At 45.7% G+C, this 19,289-nt stretch overlaps 2 protein-coding genes across 15 annotated transcripts in view; one reads left to right on the top strand and one right to left on the bottom strand.

Moving 5' to 3' along the window:
• CEP164 (centrosomal protein 164) overlaps nucleotides 1-16,262 on the bottom strand; it is a 98,278-nt gene extending 82,016 nt beyond the window's left edge. For 2 of the 14 annotated variants that reach the window (XM_058446392.1, XM_058446397.1), the window contains exons 1-2: nucleotides 15,230-16,262; nucleotides 14,371-14,476 (exon numbers count right to left, since the gene is read on the bottom strand). In XM_058446392.1, coding sequence (XP_058302375.1) covers nucleotides 14,371-14,476; nucleotides 15,230-15,241 — 118 coding nt within the window. In that variant the 5' untranslated portion in view covers nucleotides 15,242-16,262. Of the gene's footprint in view, nucleotides 1-766; nucleotides 822-1,473; nucleotides 1,552-2,364; nucleotides 2,563-8,906; nucleotides 9,088-14,370; nucleotides 14,477-15,229 lie in introns of those variants that run through there. The other 12 variants (XM_058446388.1, XM_058446393.1, XM_058446391.1 and 9 more) reach the window with 10 other exon arrangements.
• LOC116476991 (proline-rich protein 13-like) lies at nucleotides 374-1,128 on the top strand. The gene has a single exon (XM_032761637.2). The coding sequence runs from the start codon at nucleotides 536-538 to the stop codon at nucleotides 953-955; it is 420 nt and encodes a 139-aa protein (XP_032617528.1). The 5' UTR covers nucleotides 374-535; the 3' UTR covers nucleotides 956-1,128.
• Nucleotides 16,263-19,289: the final 3,027 nt, after the last annotated feature.

Raw genomic sequence — 19,289 nt, 5'->3', positions numbered from 1 at the left:
CAGAACTATGAGAAAAGAGATTTCTGTTGTTTGAGCCCCCCCCAGTCTATGGTATTGTGTTATGGCAGCCCAAGTGAAGAGAGAAGTCCAGCTTGAATCCAAGGTTTCTAGCTCCAGGGATGGGGCGGTGCCAAATTCTTCAACTGACAAGCTGGTGCACTTCTAGAATTGCTCCTCTCTTCCCACCCCTACCTCAGGAACCCAGTTCCCACCAACTCTCCCCATGGCAGCTCCCATGCTGCAGCCTGATGAAGCAGATCACCTGGGAAACTGCTGCCACACATAGCCCTGCTCAGAGCACCTCCCCAACCTGCAGAGCAGTTGGCCATGCCAGATGTAACCAACAGGAGTCTGGAGCCACAAGTCCTGACCTCTCCAGTCCCCACTTCCTCAGAAGCTGCCACTGTTCCTCCTGGAGCAGCAAGGATGAAATGGCCCTCTTCAAGCAGAAAGGCCCAGCCATTAAAAACGTCAGGATCTGGGAGAACGCATCAAGCCCGGGCTGCCGCGGAAAGGCTGGAGGACACACCTAAATATGTGGCATCCCAATGCCAGATGGCCAGGGCCAAATCCATATCCCCCCAACACTGGGTGCCCTGGAGGTTCCAATCCTGCCCACCCACCACCTATCAATCCACCCTTTCCCCCAGGCCCCTGTCCTCCTCCCCTAGGAGCTCCCCAGGGCAATCCAGCTTTCCCCCCAGGTGGGGCCCCTCATCCCGTACCACAGCCAGGGTATCCAGGATGCCAATCCTCAGGTCCCTACCTTCCTCCATACCCACCGCCTGCCCCTGGAATCCCTCCTGTGAATCCCTTGGCTCCTGGCATGGTCAGACCAGCAGTGATAGTGGACAAGGAGATGCAGAAGAAAATGAAGAAAGCTCATAAAAAGATGCACAAGCACCACAAGCACGGCAAGCATTCCTCCTCCTCTTCCAGCAGTGATTCTGACTGAATACAGGCCCTGGACCCTTCCCTCAAGTCTCACCAGTTCTGCTCTCCCATCAAGCTTCAGATGCCATGTTGTACTGGGGGAAAGTAGCCCTTGTGCTCCCCCCACCCCCCACAACCTGAGCCTCACCCTGCTGTTGAGCCCTGAGTGGCTAGGGGAAATGGGAAGAGGATTGCCATGGCCTGGCCATCTTCTTGCTGCTTGGATAGATCATACAGCTAATGAGTTTAGCAGGGGAGCTATTTTTTTGAAGATGATGAACTAAATGTTGAAGACAAGTTTGAGATCTGTAAAATGTGATTTTTTTTTACTTTTGCTTATAATACTTGTGATTGGGGAGGTTTGTGGAAATTTAATTATGATTAAAAACCTCTATCTTTTTTGTAATGTTGGCATACTTGGGGAATTTAGTGGCAAATACATTCCGCAGCAGGCCTTTTGTTGGTGGCACTAACTGCAAGTTTGCTGGGAAGTAGAGTCCGTTTGGTCGATGAGCTTTGACTGCCGTTTTGGAACCTCACCTCTCCTCCTTAGTCCAATATACTGTCTCAGGTCCTATTCTCGTTCTCCAGCTCTCAGTCCAAATAAAGTTATTTCTCCTGGTTAAAAAAAAAAAAAAAAAAAAAAAAGTCAGGATCTGGCCTAGAAAGAGTGTTCAGGAAATGGCTGGATCTGAAGAATCTGAACCTATTCCAAGGTTCCTAGAGACCCCTGACAAGCAACAAAGGATCCACCAGGGACTGTTTACTGTGGCCCCCCTCTCTGTACCATGACAGCTAAGAGGTGGGCAACAGACGAGTCCTGCCTTAGGACTCACAAGACATGGTTCCCTTTGTCAGTGCCCTGAACCTGAAGGGAGCCAGCTTCTGCCCCTCATTCCCACCATGCCACCTCCAAGCAGGAAGAAAACACCAAAGCAAAAGGGCGTCTTTCAGCAGTACATAAGCTGAAATGGGAATGTGCTCCCAACCCTCAGAAGAACCCGTAACGTCCTGCAGACATGATGCCCCACTGTGCTACACACACTGTCAGAGGCGACGTAGGCCTGACCACTGCTGACGCTAAAAAGTTGAGCAGAAAAGGACCAGGAACCAGGATGGCAGATGGGGCCCACCGCCTGGTGGCTTACAGAGTCACCTGAATCTTTAATCCTCTTACGGAGAGGAGAAGAGAAAAAGGATCCACGGGCAGGGAGGGCCCAATGGTGGCCTGAACATTAGGGTGAATAAGCACTTCTCAAGCATGTGCTCTATACGAGGTACTAATCTTAACTACTCAGAGAATTTCAGAAATTCTGCATTTGAGAAATGTTATCCCCTAGATGCATCCCATCTCCAGAAAGCACAGGACAGGTGTCTCTGTCCACATGGCAACAAGACTAATTCACTATATACATAATGATCTGTATTTACCTTTTTTTTTTTTTGAAACGAAGTCTCACTCTGTCACCCAGGCTGGAGTGCAGTGGCGTGATCTTGGTTCATTGCAACCTCTGTCTCCCAGGTTCAAGCTAGTCTCCTGTCTCAGCCGCCCGAGAAGCTGGGATTATAGGCACCCACCACCATGCCTGGCTAATCTCTGGATTTTTAGTAGAGATGGGATTTCACCACATTGGCCAGGCTGCTCTCAAACTCCTGACCTCAGGTGATCCACCGGCCCTAGCCTCCCAAAGTGCTGGAATTACAGGCATGAGCCACCGTGCCTGGCGATATATTTAACTACTTAAAGATCAGGAAAACTCTGGAAAATCTGAATTCATGGATCATCCAAATTCAAATAAATGTTCTGCCAGAAAAAAATTAAAATATGGGTGGGTTGTATTCTACCTTCTTTCCTTACCTTATCTGGCTATAGAAAAGATGTGGGCAAGGACAGGTCCAAAAGGGCAATGAGTTAAAGAAAAAAGGAACGTGGGAAGAGAAGTCATATCTATTTGTCTGTATGTAGTAGCAGGATGGCTACTAAAGATCATCTACTCATTCGAGGAATATTTATTGGGCACCTACTACATGCATTTATTTCTAGGCACTAGAGATGCAATCGTAATTAAAAACAGATTCAGCTGCTGCTACTCTTGAGCTAGTCTGGGAAGGGAGGGAGACAAACCAATCAGTCACGGAGAAATGTATAATTAGAACCGAAGGAAGTGCTCTGAAGGAACTAAGCCTGATTTAGATGATGCCCACACTGAGAACTGAAGGATGAGTAGGTATTCACTAGACAAAGAAAAAAAGGAAAGTGTGTTCTAACAGATGCATGCAAAAGTCCTTCAGCAGAAGGCAACACGAGGCAAGAAGCAGCACAGTTGTAGAGGATGCTGGGGAGGCCAGTGGGAGCCAGGCCATGCAGACTTGCCCTTTATCATAAGAGAACTAGGGCTGGGCACAGTGGCTCACACCTGTAATCTCAGCACTTTGGGAGGCCAAGCAGGAGGATCGCTTGAGCCCAGGAGTTCGAGACCACCGTGAGCAACGTAAGACGACCCTGTCTTACCCTGTACAAAAAAATTTAAAAATTAGCCAGGTGTGGTGGTGTATACCTGTAGTCCCAGCTACAGGGGAGACTGAGGTGGGAGGATCGCTTGAGCCCAGGTGGTCAAGGCTGCAGTGAGCCTCGATTGTGCCAGCCTCAGTGACAGAGCAAGACCCTGTCTCACAAAAGAGAAATGGAAGCCAGGAAACGGTTTTTCCAGATACATATTTTGAAAAATTACTCCAGAAGCTACTAGGAGTACACCCTAAAGTGGAGGCCAGATTGGAAAGAAGAAAATCAGGGCTGATGCAGAGAGATAAGGTAGAAAACCGTAAGCTAGGCTAGGTAAGAGGCAATGGTAACCTGAGTGGGAGTGGTAACAGAGGATGAGAAGTCTAAGAATGCAGCCCTTGGGCCAAGCACTGTGACTCACACCTGTAATAACAGGACTTTGGGAGGCTAAGGCAGGAGGATCACTTGACGCCAGGAGTTTGAGACTAGCTGGGTCAACACAGTGAGACTCTGTCTCTACAAAAAATTAAACATATCAGCCATGCATGGTGACACACACCTGTAGTCCCAGCTACTTGGGGGGCTCAGGTGGGAGGATCCCTTGAGCCCAGGAGTTCAAGGCTACAGTGAGCTATGATAACACCACTGCACTCCAGCCTGGGTGACGAGAGAAAGACCTGTCTCTAAAATAAATAAATAAGTAAGAATGCAGCCCTTAGATCTGCCATTGCAAATAAATAGGACATGTCCTACTATTTTCCTCCAGGCCTAAAACTGTGAAGGACATCACTAGTCAATCATGGCACCCTAGACAGGCCTCAGAACCCTCAACATTGTTCACTATGTAGCAGTTACCAACAGATGAGATGAAATCCAGTGAGATCTACTTGCTGCCTAGCCTGAGACCTTCTATGAGCCACAGAGTTGGGAGGGGTCATCCAACTGCACTCATGCGTCTCCTACCAATCTCAGAATCAGGCAAAAAACGAGTGGCTCACGCATTTCCTCCAGGAAGCCTTCTCGGCCAATTTCATCCTCTCCTGTCAACCCAGAACCACCTTAGCACTGAGCTCATAATTTTCATGAGACAGATTTCTCTCAATATTATTTTTCTTTCTTTCTGAGATGGATGAGTTTCGCTCTTGTTGCCCAGGCTGGAATGCAATGGTGCGATCTCGGCTCACTGCAACCTCCGCCTCCCGGGTTCAAGCAATTCTCCTGCCTCGGCCTCCTGAGTAACTGGGATTACAGGTATGTGCCACCACGCCTAGCTAATTCTGTATTTTTTTAGTAGAGACGCGGTTTCTCCATGTTGGTCAGGCTGGTCTCGACCTCCTATCCTCAGGTGATCCGCCCACCTCGGCCTCCCAAAGTGCTCAGATTACAGGCGTGAGCCACCGTGCCCGGCCAATGTTACTTTCTTCATGAAAATGTGTCTTACCTCTCCTGTTAAACCACAAACTTCTAAGGGCCACGTCTCCTCCTCTGGAATTTTCAACAAAGCCTAAAATAAGCCTGTGTAAGCTGTCGGAGCTCAGTTACTGCTGTAACTGCTAATATAAAACCAAGGAATAGGCTGGGTGTGGTGGCTCACACCTGTAATCCCAATACTGTGGGGGACCAAGGCCTAGGATCACTTGAGCCTAGAAGTTCAAGACCAGCCTAAGCAATATAGTGAGACCCTGTCTCCACAAAAAAAAATAAATAAATCTATATATCAGCCAGGCATGGTGGCGTGCACCTGTGGTCCCAGCTACTTGGAAGGCTGAGGCAGGAGCTATGTGATTAGATGGAAAAGAAGACAGAGTTACATACAGAGTGTAAAGTGGGGAGGCAAAGGCGGGAGGATCACTTGAGACCAGGAGTTCAAGGCTGCAGTGAGCTATGATTGTACCACCATACTCCAGCCTGGGCAACACAGTGAGACCCTATCTGAAGAAAAAAAAAACACACAAGGAATCTCAGGAGCTAGGAAGACCCTCAGTAGTTTTGGTCCACCTTCCTCCCCATGCTAAAATTTTCCTCTCTGTGCTTCCAGTGACAGACAGCATAGTGGTCAAAGCATCAGCTTTGGAGACAGAAGACCTGGATTCAAATCCCAGCTCTCTCACTTAGCAGCTGTATGACCTTAGGCAAGGTGCTTCACCTCTCTCAGCCTCAATAACTGCATGTGTATAATTCAATCTTAATAAAAATCAAAAAGCCTGAAAGTAAAATGAAACAACACTTATAAAGTGCCTAGCAGAGTCCCTGTATACAGAAAATGTTACACAAATTTAGCTAGTATTACAGATTCTATTTTCAATTCCATAGTTAGATAATTCTTAACTATTAGAAGGTCTAATAGTAAGCCAATAATCAGGTTCTAAAAAATGTTCCCTGGTATCTCAAGTCTGCCTTCTGCTCATCGGGGGACACCCTAGGATTCTCTAGCTAAGGTAGGCTAAGTATTCCCAGTTCTCCTCCATTCAATACATATCATTGTTTCCCAGTCCTTCAATATCGTGGCTACCTTGCCCTGTACTTTGTCAGCATAGCTAGAGTTTTGCACATCTGCACACTAACAGAGCATATACACTCATAGGCATAATGACGGTTCCCTGTATATTTATTTCTTCCACCCTGCTCCAACAATTACAAAGAAGGTTGACCACAGAAAAGAATGACTGGAGAAGGTAAAGGGGAGAAGGTGGAAGATGTTAACGTTGATTACGCAGTGGTAATGAGCAAAGGCTTTGGAACATTCTTGGCTTTGAATCCCAGCTCTGCCTCTTACTAGCTGGGCAACCTCAGTTTTCTCATCTATAAAATGAGAGTAATAACAATATCCATCACAATGTGTTGTGAGGCTTATATGATGCAATACATGTAAAGTGCTTAAAATATGCTAAGATCTCAATAAATGTTAGACATTACATTATTATCATTGCTATTCACATACTTAAAAGGGTTTATTCTACCTTGCTCCAAAGGACATATCCAGCACCAGGCAATATAAGTTAAGGCCATTCAGACATTAAGTAATCACTTTTTTTTTTCTTTTTCTTTGAGACAGAGTATCATTCTTGTCACCCAGGCTGGGGTGCAATGGCACAATCTCTGCTCACTGCAGCCTCTGCCTCCCAGGTTCAAGTGGTGCTCCTGCCTCAGCCTCATGAGTAGCTAGGATTACAGGCGCCTGCCACCACGCCCGGCTAATTTTTGTATTTTTAGTAGAGATGGGGTTTCACCATGTTGGCCAAGTCTCGAACTCCTGACCTCAGGTGATCCACCCACCTTGGCCTCCCAAAGTGCTGGGATTACAGGCGTGAGTCACTGTGCCAAGTAATCACTTACTGAACACCCACCATGGGCCAGACATTGTGCGATGTGTTAGGGCTACAAACCAAATTACGCATGGCCCTGAACTTGAGCTCAGCCTACCTGGAAAGCCAAACACGTAAACACATGACTACAAAATGTGTTACGTGCATTAAAGGAAGTAACATAATAGATAACAGAACACAAAGGTAAGGGCAAATAATCTTAGGAAGATCAGGGAAAGCCTCACAGAGTAGAGGACCATTGAGATAGTTCTTGAAGGATAAGCAGGTGATCCCCAGGATAAGCAGAGTAAGGGAATTCACGGCAGAGGAACAACATGCACAAAGGCAAAAAAGAAGAAAAGCATAAGGTGAGTGCAAAGAATTATGACAACAAAAGCTTATAGTCACTGAACACTTCCTATGTTCCAGGAACTGTACTAAGTGCTCTATATACATCATCTCACTTCATCCTCTCAGCAAAATAGAATTATCTTCACTTTTCAAATAAGGAAACTGAGGCTTAGCAAAGTTAAAAAAAAAAAAAGGCCAGGCGCAGTGTCTCACGCCTGTAATCCCAGCACTTTGGGAGGCGGAGGTGGGTGGATAATGAGGTCAGGAGATCCAGACCAGCCTGGCCAACATGGTGAAACCCCGTCTCTACCAAAATACAAAAAATTAGCCAGGAGTGGTGGTGCCCACCTGTAGTCCCAGCTACTTGGGAGGCTGAGGCAGGAGAATCGCCTGAACCCAGGAGACGGAGACTGCAGTGAGCCAAGATCGCACCACTGCACTCCAGCCTGGGCAACAGAGCAAGACTCCATTTCAAAAAAAAAAAAAAACTTGCCCAAGGTTTCACAGCTAATAAACGGTAGAGCAGAATATGTAAGTATCCATGTCTGACTCCAAAGCCCAAACTCTTAACCATTCTGACATGACCAGAGTGCAAGGGACAGTGGGAGGAGTGGCAAGAGAGAGCTCTAGAATGAAAGGCAAGAGCATATTATAAAGGGCCTGGAAGAACTGAGGCTCTATCCTGTAAATGATGAGGGGCCATCACAGGATTTCACAAAGGAGACTGGCATGATCAGATCTGTAGGTCAGACAGACGATTCTAGCCAAGAATGGTGGTGCATGCCTGTAGTCCCATCTACTCAGGAGACTGAGGTGGGACGATGGCTTGAGGGCGAGTTTGAGGCTGCAGTATACTAGGGTCACACCAGTGAATACCAACTGCACTCCAGCCTGGGCAACATAGCAAGACCCTGTCTCTAAAATAAATAAATGATTCCGACAGCTGCATAAGAACTAATTACAGGAGGACAAGAACTTAGGCAGAGAGACCACTTAGGAAGTTATCCTGAAAGCACAAGCAAGAAATTATGAACTAAGTCAGTGTCTGCGAGGATGGAAAGGTAAGGCCAGATTCTAGGGGAATTAAGAGGCAGAATACAGGACTTGAACTTTGGGAGAGAGGAGGGAAATCAGAGCACTAAAGCCAGAACACTGTGATTATCATCTCTAGATGTGTTCATTTCTATGCCTCGTCCAATAGGCAGCTCCACCTACTACACTGCCTAGAAGACAGGACATGTCCGACAAATGTTTGCTGTATGTATTAGATGAATAAATTCCAGGGACAGACTTGGCTGAGTGAATGGTGAAGCCCTTCACTGAGATAAGAAATACAAGAGGAGAAACAGATCGGAGGGACCGGGGAAGGCTGACGATGACAATAAGCAGGTCTGAGCTCAGGAAAGAGGTCTGGCTGTAGTAGTTTGGGGAGTCAACGCTGACAAGCTGATAACGCAAGAGATGGAGTGCGCAGAGTAGAAGGGAGGGCTTTCTACTGCAAAGGACTGAGTTAGGAGAACGGACAGGGAGTCGCGGAAGCCAAGTGAGGAGAGCGGTGCCAGAGGTAGAGGGAGATTTTTAAATCAATGCAAGAAAAGGAAAAAACAGAAAAGCTTTCCAACTTTCCCAGCTGGCCAAAAGATGGCATAAGGTTGGGCTAGCCCCGGATTTGGACCCGGGGGAGAGCTTGCCACAGAAGTATCCCAGCAAGCTTCGGAAGGCCTGGCCTCACTCGCGGACGATGAACAGAGCAAGCAAACCAGCGTCCCGTGCCCAGTGCCCCTCTCCCGCGTCCCGACCCGCTGCTCACTCACCCGCCAGACCCCCAGCCCGGGCCCGGTGGCCCGCTCAGGAGCCGGCGAGATTTCAAACGGAGAAACTGTCGCCTGGCAGTACGTTTTTCACTCTTCCCTCAGTCCCCGCCTACACTCGAGCGCATCACGCTCGTTGGCTCGAGAGCGTGACTCGGATCCCCAGCCACGCTCGCTCCCTTCCCCGCCGCCCAACCCCTCCCTCGATGAGGTCTTCAACTATCCCCCACCCCGGAAGACTCCGGGCGAGGCTCTGGGAGAGGCGCAACTCCCCCCAACGCCACCCGACACCCACCCGCCACCCCCGCTTCCAGGGACGCTGGGGTGTTGCCCTGCAGCGCGCAACAAACACTTCCGGAAAAGGTACCGCCTAGCAACCGAGAGTCCCGCCTCCAGCCGGAGCCAATAGGTCGCCGGCTGAGAGCTCTGACAATGGATTGGCTCGAAGTCCCTTCGGTGCACGCAGGAGCTCTGTCCGTTTTCCGTTGCACGATGGGAGTGTAGTTTAAGATAGATAATGGGAATCCGCAAGAGGTTAGAAGAGAACCTCATTGGCTGGGCGCGGTGGCTCACGCCTGTAATCCCAACAATTTGGGAGGCCGCGGCGGGTGGATCACCTGAGGTCAAGAGTTCGAGACCAGCCTGACCAACATGGTGAAACCCCATCTCTACTAAAAAAACAACAACAACAAAAAAAGAGGACCCTGAGTTTAGATGTGAGGATTTCTGCCAGGACAGAGAAGGACTATTCAGAGTATTTATAGTAATGTGAATTATCTAATTATCTAATTGATCATTTGTTAGGAGTATGATTAACATCAGGTGACTAATACAGTGGTCATCAATAATCAACCCATTGTTCCTTTAATCAACAAAACAAATGTGAATGTAAGGTAATGGAGACGCCTCCACTCCCCATCTCTCCCCACAAAAAACTGCCTCTCCTGTGCTCCTATTAAACCAGTGAGCACCTGACCAGGAGTTAAACCTATTTTCTACTATCCATCTTTTCACCAAAGCCCAGGGTTCAGTTTGTATGTCTGCAAGATGGGAATAGTAATGTCTGTCATAACTATTTCAAAGAGTCTGTTGAAGAAGAAAAAAAGTGACACAATGTGTAGCTCCTCCACACACCCTGTCTGGCAGAAAGGTTGCTACTAATATAATTCCGAAGAGTTTTAGTTTTGCTTGCACGAAGGGCAAATCTTCCTTTCTCTCATATGTCTCCAACCTCCTAGAGAAGTTAAGAGGGGCAAAGTCAGTTCTGGCCATTACATCAATAGGAAAACTGAAAAACAGACAAATAGAGATGCTGCTAGTTGAAGAGGAAAATGATGAGGCCAAGCTCACTGAGCCGCTCCTGATAGGTTCTAGAGCTGTAGCTGACTCAGGATAGCCCCAGTGCCACTCAGAGGCTGATTCCAGGATGAGAAACTCAGATTGTTGGAATATACAGAGCATATTCCTTGTGAAAATTATCAAAATCAAAATAGAGTCATTTGTGTTAAAACCTTGAAAAATGGAGCCAGGGAAGACCATGAAGAGAGGGTTCTCATGCATGAATACCCGATAACAAAAACTATCGACCAGGCCTGGTGGCTCATATCTGTAATCCTAACACTTTGCCAGGCACAGTGGCTCATGCCTGTAATCCCAGCACTTTGGGAGGCCAAGGCAAGTGGATCACCTAAGGTCAGGAGTTCGAGACCAGCCTGGCCAATATGATGAAACCCCGTCTCTACTAAAAATACAAAAATTAGTGGAGCATGGTGGTGCACGCCTGTAGTCCCAGCTGCTCAGGAGGCTGAGGCAGGAGAATCGCTTAAACCCGGGAGGTGGAGGTTGCAATGAGCCCAGATCAAGCCACTGCACTCCAGTCCAGCCTGGGCGACAGAGCAAGACTCCATCTAAAAAAAAAAAAAAAAAAATTTCTACTTGAGCCAGGCACAGTGCCTCATGCCTATAATCCCAGAACTTTGGGAGGCCAAGGCAGGTGGATCACCTGAGGTCAGGAGTTGAAGACCAACCTGACCAACATGAAAACCCCATCTCTACTAAAAAATACAAAATTAGCCAGGCATGGTGGTGCATGGCTGTAATCCGAGCTACTCGGGAGGCTGAGAGAGGAGAATCTCTTGAACCGGGGAGGCGGAGTTTGTGGTAAGCTGAGGTGTCGACATTGCACTCCAGCCTGGGCAACAAGAGCAACACTCCATCTCAAAAAAAAAAAAAAATTCCTACTTGCCCAGCCTCTATGGTATGTGTATACCTATTGCAATGCTACTTCTAAATAAATATCATTTTCTCTTGGAGTTTCCTTCTCTGTTATTTAGATTGACGTCGTCATGTTTAAATTTAAATCTTTCTGCAGAGTTATGCCTATACTTCCTTTATTCTTACTGTAAATGACAAATCATTGTCCCCCTTCCTCTCCATCTTCTTTAAAAGTCTTGGCGGGTTACAGTGGCTCACACCTGCAATTCCAGCATTTTGGGAGGCCGAGGCAGGCAGATCGCCTGAGGTCAGGAGTTTGAGACCAGCCTGGCTAACATGGTGAAACCCCATCTCTACTAAAAATACAAAAGTTAGCTGGTTGTGGTGGCAGGCATCTGTAATCTCAGCTACTCGGGAGGCCAAGGCAGGAGAATCGCTTGAACCCAGGAGGTGGAGGTTGCAGTGAGCTGAGATCTTGCCATTGCACTCCACCCTGGGTGACAAGAGCGAAGCTCTGTCTCAAAAAAAGAAAAAAATAGGCCAGGCTGCAGTGGCTCACACCTGTAATCCCAGCACTTCGGGAGGGTGAGGCAGGTGGATCACCTGAGGTGAGGAGCTCGAGACCAGCCTGGCCAACATGGCAAAACCCTGTCTCTACTATAAACACAAAAATTCACTGGGCGTGGTGGCGCACACCTGTCGTCCCAGCTACTTGGGAGGCTGAGGCAGGAGAATCGCTTGAACCCAAGAGGCAGGGGTTGCAGTGAGCCAAGATCACACCACCACACTCCAGCCTGGGCGACAGAGTGAGACTCTGTCTCAAAAATAAATAAATAAATAAATAAATAAATAAATAAATAAATAAATGTCTCACTGAGGGGCCAAAGGGACCAGACTGAGAAGGAACTCTGGGCTCACCAGCTCATCTACCACAAACCTGCACAAAACAGGGATTCAAAAAACCATTTGTAGACTTGGTCCCTATATCTAAGAATTTGCAATCTTTGCAATCAATCTGGTTTTTTGTTTGTTTGTTTGTTTGTTTGTTTGTTTGTTGAGATACAGTCTTACTCTGTCACCATCATGCCAGGCTAATTTTTGTATTTTTAGTAGAGACAGAGTTTCACCATGTTGGCCAGGCTGGTCTTGAACTCCTGACCTCAGGCGATCCACCCACCTCGGCCTTCCAAAGTGCTAGGATTACAGGCATGAGGAACCACGCCCAGCCCTGTTGATTTTAATTGCCATCCAAATGCTGAACTCTTGTGCCTTAGCACAGGTTCCTTGCTCTCCCATGGGAAGAGCTAATAAAATAAGAGATACTATGGGATTAACAGGATTACCTTCACACAAATTAACAATTTGCATTTTATCAGGTTTCCCCATAGGTTTGTACTCAGAAATGCAAGCCAATTTATAAAATGCCCCTAGGGCAAACATAATTTAAAAAGTAAGACTTTTGGGGGAAAATAACAAAAATGACACACTAATTTTTTTTTTTTTTTTTTGAGAGGGAGTTTGTTGCCCAGGCTGGAGTGCAGTGGTGCAATCTCAGCTCACTGCAATCTCTGCCTCCTGGGTTCAAGCAATTCTCCTGCCTCAGCCTCACAAGTAGCTGGGACTACATGCATGTGCCACCACACCTGGCTACGTTTTGTAGTTTTAGTAGAAATGGGGTTTCATCATGCTGGTCTTGAACTCCTGACCTCAGGTGATCTGCCTGCCTCGGCCTCCCAAAATGCTGGGATTACAAGCATGAGCCACTGTGACCAGTCTGACACACTAAATGATATACCAGTAATATACCCAGTGAGTGAAGAAGAGAGATAGGACTTCACTCATAGGTTATCTTCTACAGTAAGGATGAACATTTAGGGGTCATATTTCAAAGATGGGAAAGAATTGATGGCAAATTTTTTCCCTACTCCTAGGTCAGAAACCACTATTAGAACTTTTTCTTACAACTCAACAGCCAAAACAAGAGAAAAAAACCAAATAACCGGATTTTTAAAATGGGCAAACTGCCTTAAAAGATATTTCTCAAAAGAAGATATACAAATGGCCAACAGGTACACGAAAAAATGTTCAACATTACTAACCATGAGGGAAATGCAAACCAAAACCACAATGAGATACCACCTCATTCCAGTTAAAATGGCCACAATAAAACAGACAAAGGAAAACAAAGGCTGGTGAGGATATGGAGAAGAGGGAATACTTACAATGTTGGTGGGACTGTAAGTTAGTACAATCACCATGGAAACTGTATGGTGGTTCCTCAAAAAATTAAAAATAGAACTACCACACAATCCAGCAATCCCACTACTCAGTATATATCCAAAGGAAATGAAATTAGTATGTTAAAAAGATTTCACACCCCCATGTTAATTGCAGCATTATTTACACTACCCAAGATATGCAGTGAACCCAGCTGTCCAACAACAGATGAATGGAAAAAGAAAATGTGGTATATATACACAATGATATAACATTCAGCCATAAAAAAAAAAATGAAATCCTACCATTTGCAACAACATGAATGAACCTGGAGGACATGGTGTTAAGTGAAATGAGCTAGGCACAGAAAGACAAATACCGCATGATCTCAGTCATGTGGAATTAAAAAAAAAAAGTTGATCTCATAGAGAGTAGAACAGTGGTTACCAGACTGAGGAAAAGAGAGCAGAGGATGGGAAAAGGTCGGTCAATGAGTATAAAGTTACTATTAGGAGGAATAGGCCAGGCACGGTGGCTCAAACCTGTAATCCCAGCACTTTGGGAGGCGGAGGCGAGTGGATCACTTGAGGTCAGGAGTTCAAGACCAGCCTGGCCAACATGGAGAAACCCCATCTCTACTAAAAATACAAAATTAGGCCAGATGCGGTGGCTCACACCTGTAATCCTAGCACTTTGGGAGGCTGAGGTGGGCAGATTGCCTGAGCTCAGGAGTTCGAGACCAGCCTGGGCAACACAGTGAAACCCCGTCTCTACTAAAATACAAATAATTAGCTGGGCGTGGTGGCGTGAGCCTGTAGTCCCAGCTACTTGGGAGGCTGAAGCAGGAGAATTGCTTGAACCTGGGAGGTGCAGGTTGCAGTAAGCCGAGATCGAGCCACTGCACTCCAGCCTGGGTGACAGAGTAAGACTCCGTCCCCAAAAAAAAAAAAAAAAAAAAAAAAAAATATATATATATATATATATATATAAACACACAAAATATGCCAGGCGTGGTGACACATGCCTATAATCTCACCTATTTGGGAAGCTGAGGCAGGAGAATCACTTGAACCTGGGAGGCAGAGGTTGCAGTGAGCCAAGATCATGCCATGCACTCCAGCTTGGGCAACAAGAGTAAAACTCTGTCTCAAAAAAAAAGAAAAAGGAAAAGGAGGAATAAATTCCGGTATCCTATTGCACAGTAGGGTGACAATGGTTAACAGTAACACTGATACGGTATATTTCAAAATAGCTAGAAGAGAGACTTTTGAATGTCCTTACCACAAAGAAATTATAAATGCATAAAGTGGGCCGGGCATGGTGGCTCACGCCTATAAATCCAGCATTTGGGAGGTCGAGGCGGGCGGATCACGAGGTCAGGAGATCGAGACCATCCTGACTAACATGGTGAAACCCCGTCTCTACTAAAAATATAAAAAATTAGCCGGGCATGGTGGTACATGCCTGTAGTCCCAGCTACTCAGGAGGCTGAGGCCGGAGAATCCCTTGAACCTGGGAGGTGGAGGTTGCAGTGAGCCAAGATCACACCACTGCACTCCAACCTGGGCAACAGAGCGAGACTCCACCTCAAAAATAAATAAATAAATAAATAAAGTGGTGGTCATGCTAAATATCCTGATTTGATCATTATGCAACATATATATGTATCAAAATATCAAATTGTACTCCATAAACATGTACAATTACAATGTTAATCAAAAAACAGTAACAGCCGAGAGCAGTGGCTCACATCTGTAATCCCAACACTTTGAGAGGCCATGGCAGGAAGATCCTTTGAGGCCTGGAGTTCAAGACCAGCCTGGGCAATATAGTGAGACCCAACCTCTTAAAAAAAAAAAAAACCCAAAAATTTAACCAGGCTTGATGGTGTGTACCTGTAGTCTCATCTACAGAGGCTGACATGGAAGGGTCACTTGAGCACAGGAGGTCAAGGCTGTAGTGAGCCATGATCATGCCACTGCACTGCAGCCTGAGTGACAGAGCAAGACCCCATCTCCAAATACAAATAAATAAACAAGCATTTTAATTCTGGGAAAAAAATAACTTTTTATTCTCTTTTTTATACTGTTTATTTGGGCTATACAGAAAACTACTCACATGATAAGAAAGGAAAACACTTGATAATCCTACCAATTATTTAAGGATACAAAGATATAAAATGTTCCCTCTACACTTTCAATGCACTTTATTTGAAACTGCAAACCGCCCTCCCATCTCCTTTCTCTACTTTATTTTTCCCTACAGCACATATCACCATCCAAGATACCATAATTTTATTTCCTTACTGTCTGTCTTCCTGCATTAGAGTGTAAGCTCCATGAGGACAGGGATTTTACATATCATTGTATCCTCAGTGCCTAAAATAGTGCTTAGCGTGTAGTAGGCACTCAATGTACATTTATTGAATGAACGAATGAGCAAACTAAGGAAGAAATTAAACCCTACACTTCAAAGGAAACCACTGTTGACACTGTGGGTGCTATCTTCCAGATTTGTTTATGCTTATGCAGATGTAAATGTATATACACACATATTTATACATATATGCACAAGCCCATTCTTTTTAATTTTTACAGAAACGAGATCATAATGTTATTGTTCTAACATGTGCTTTTTTTTTTTTTTTGTTACGTAGTCTCACTCTGTCACCCAGGCTGGAGTGCATTGGCGCGATCTTGGCTCACTGCAACCTCCGCCTCCCGGGTTCAAACAATTCTCTGCCTCAGCCTCCCGAGTAACTGGGATTCTAGGCATCCGCCACCATGCCCAGCTAATTTTTGTATTTTTAGTAGAGACAGGGTTTCACCATCTCGGCCAGGCTGGCCTTGAACTCCTGATTCACGCGCCTCGGCCTCCCAAAGTGCTGGGATTCCAGGCATTAGCCACCATGTCAGGCCCCTGACATGCGCTTTCTTTAACTTGTCATAAACAGGCCGGGCGCGGTAGCTCACACCTGTAATCCCAGCACTTTGGGAGGCCGAGGCGGGTGGATCACAAGGTCAGGAGTTCGAGACCAGTCTGGCTAACATGGTGAAACCCCATCTCTACTAAAAACACAAAAATTAGCCAGGCTGGCCAACATGGCAAAACCCCATCTCTACTAAAAATACAAAAATTAGCTAGACATGGTGGCACACGCCTGTAATCCCAGCTACTGAGGAGGCTGAGGCAGAGAATTGCTTGAACCTGGGAGGTAGAGGTTTCAGTGAGCCGAGATTGTGCCACTGCACTCCAGCCTGGAAGGCCAGTTCATAAGAAGCTATCCCATTGTTTTTAATGGTTACTTAGGATTTCATTGAACAGATGTCTTGTTCCCTATTTAATTTTTTTTTTTTTTTTGAGACCGATTCTCACTGTCACCCAGACTGGAGGGCAGGGGCGCAATCTCGGCTCACTGCAACCTCCGTCTCCCAGGTTCAAGCGATTCTCCTGCCTCAACCTCCCAAGTAGCTAGGATTATAGGCATGTGCCATCACACCCAGCTAAATTTTTTTTTTTTTTTTTTTGAGACAGTCTTGCTCTGTCACCCAGGCTGGAGTGCAGTGGTGCAATCTTGGCTCACTGCAACCTCCACCTCCTGGGTTCAAGCAATTCTCCTGCATCAGCCTCCCAAGTAGCTGTGATTATGGGCACCCACAACCATGCCTGGCTAATTTTTTTGTATTTTTAGTAGAGACAGGATTTCACTATGTTGGCCAGGCTGGTCTCAAACTCCTGACCTCAGGTGATCCACCTACCTCAGCCTCCCAAAGTGCTGGGATTACAGGTGTGAGCCACCACACCCGGCCATTTTTTTGTATTTTTATTAGAGACAGGGTTTCACCATGTTGGCCAGGCTGGTCTCAAACTCTTGACCTCAAGTGATCCACCCACCTCGGCCTCCCAAAGTGCTAGGATTACAGGCTTGATGATTATTTTTGGTTTTGCTTAAAGAGATGGGGTCTTGCTCTGTCTCCAGGCTGGTCTTGAACTACTGGCCACAAGTGACCCTCCCACCTCAGACTCCCAAGTGGCTTGGATTACAGGCATGAACCATCACACCCAGCTTTGTTTGTTTTGAATCCAAGGTTTTGCTATAGTACACACTGCTGAAATATTGTTGTTTTTGTTGGAAAGGGTCCTAGAAATGCCATTGCCCAAAGAGTTTGCATTTTTAACATATTAATAGCATTGCAAATTACTCTCCAAAAATGGAATAATGTACAGTCCAAACAATACCTTCACCAATACCAAATGTTACCAATCTGAGAGGAGACAAAAGAAAGAAAGAAAAAGGAACAAAGAATCTACTGTTGCCGGGCGCGGTGGCTCACGCTTGTAATCCCGGCACTTTGGGAGGCCGAGGCGGGCGGATCACGAGGTCAGGAGATCCAGAGCACGGTGAAACCCCGTCTCTACTAAAAAAAATACAAAAAAAAAATTAGTCGGGCGTGGTGGCAGGCGCCTGTAGTCCCAGCTACTCGGAGAGGCTGAGGCAGGAGAATGGCATGAACCCGGGAGGCGGAGCTTGCAGTGAGCCGAGATCGCGCCACTGCACTCCAGCCTGGGCGACAGAGCAAGACTCCGTCTCAAAAAAAAGAAAAAAAAAAAAGAATCTATTGTTTTACTTTGCGTTCTTTCAACTATTAACGAAGTTAAGTTTTTTTCATGTTTTTTTTTTTTTGTATTTATCATCCATTTGAATTTCTTCTGTGAATTAACTGTTCACATTCTTTGTTCATTTTTCTTTTTCCTTTCTTTTTTGTTTGTTTTTTGTTGTTGTTTTTCCTCACTCTTTCCCCTTACCCTTTGTTCATTTTTCTATGAGGTTGTTTGGGATTTATATTGATTTGTAGAAGCTCTTCGCACATTATAAACATTAGCTAGCCCTTTGTCTCTACTGTGTGGTAAATGTTGTTTCTTAATCTGTGACTAATCTTTTAACTTTGTAAATGTCAGTTTTCTCAGTAGTTGCAACAGTAATAATACTAATAGCTGAAGTTTATTGAGCACTTACAATATGCTGGACACCATTCTAAATGCTTTACGTGGATTGTCTCATCGAATTCTTACCTTTTGAGGTTTGAACTATTAATATCATTATCTCCATTTTACAAATGATAAAATCAAGTCTCAAAAAGGGGCCAGGCAAGGTGGCTCACGCCTGTAATCTCATCACTTTGGGAGGCTGAGGCAGGCAGATAACTTGAGGTCAGGAGTTAGAGACCAGCCTGGCTAACATGGTGAATTCCCGTCTCTACTAAAAATATAAAAATTAGCCGGGCATGCTGGCGCGTGCCCGCAGTCCCAGCTACTTGGGAGGCTGAGGCAGGAGAATCACTTGAGGAGACGGAGGTTTCAGTGAGCCGAGATCGTGCCACTGCATTCCAGCCTGGGTGACAGAGGGAGACTCCGTCTCAAAAAAAAAAAAAAAAAAAAAAAATTAGCCAGACATGGTGGTGGGCGCTTGTAATCCCAGCTACTCAGGAGGCTGAGGCACAAGAATCGCTTGAACCCGGGAGGAGGAGGTTGCAGTGAGCTGAGATCAAGCCACTGCACTCTAGCCTGGGTGATAAAGCAAGACTGTTTAAAAAAAAAAAAAAAAAGACTCGAAAAGTAAGTAACCAGGGTGGGCTCTCCCAGTTACTAATTGAACCAGAATTAGAACACTGGTAGTATTGGTATACTTCTGATTCTACAGAAGTTTTAAATATTTAAGTCATCAAATCCATCCAGTTTTTGGGTTTCTTTACCTTCTAGGGTTTGTTAGGGAGGTCTTCTTCAATATAAGATCATGAAAATATTCTATTTTTCCTGTAGTTTTATTTTAATGCTAAATTATTTAATCTATCTGGAGTTTATTTTCAGATTAATGAAATTGGATTTGGTTTTTTTTCCTTCCAAATGGGCTGCCAGATGTCCCAACAACAGTTTTTGAATAATGCATCCATTTTC

This window comes from Hylobates moloch, unplaced genomic scaffold, assembly GCF_009828535.3.
Source record: "Hylobates moloch isolate HMO894 unplaced genomic scaffold, HMol_V3 SCAFFOLD_11, whole genome shotgun sequence".
Lineage (NCBI taxonomy): Eukaryota > Metazoa > Chordata > Mammalia > Primates > Hylobatidae > Hylobates > Hylobates moloch.
The sequence above is the reverse complement of the archived record's forward strand: the minus strand, read 5'-3'. Positions and strand labels throughout refer to the sequence as shown.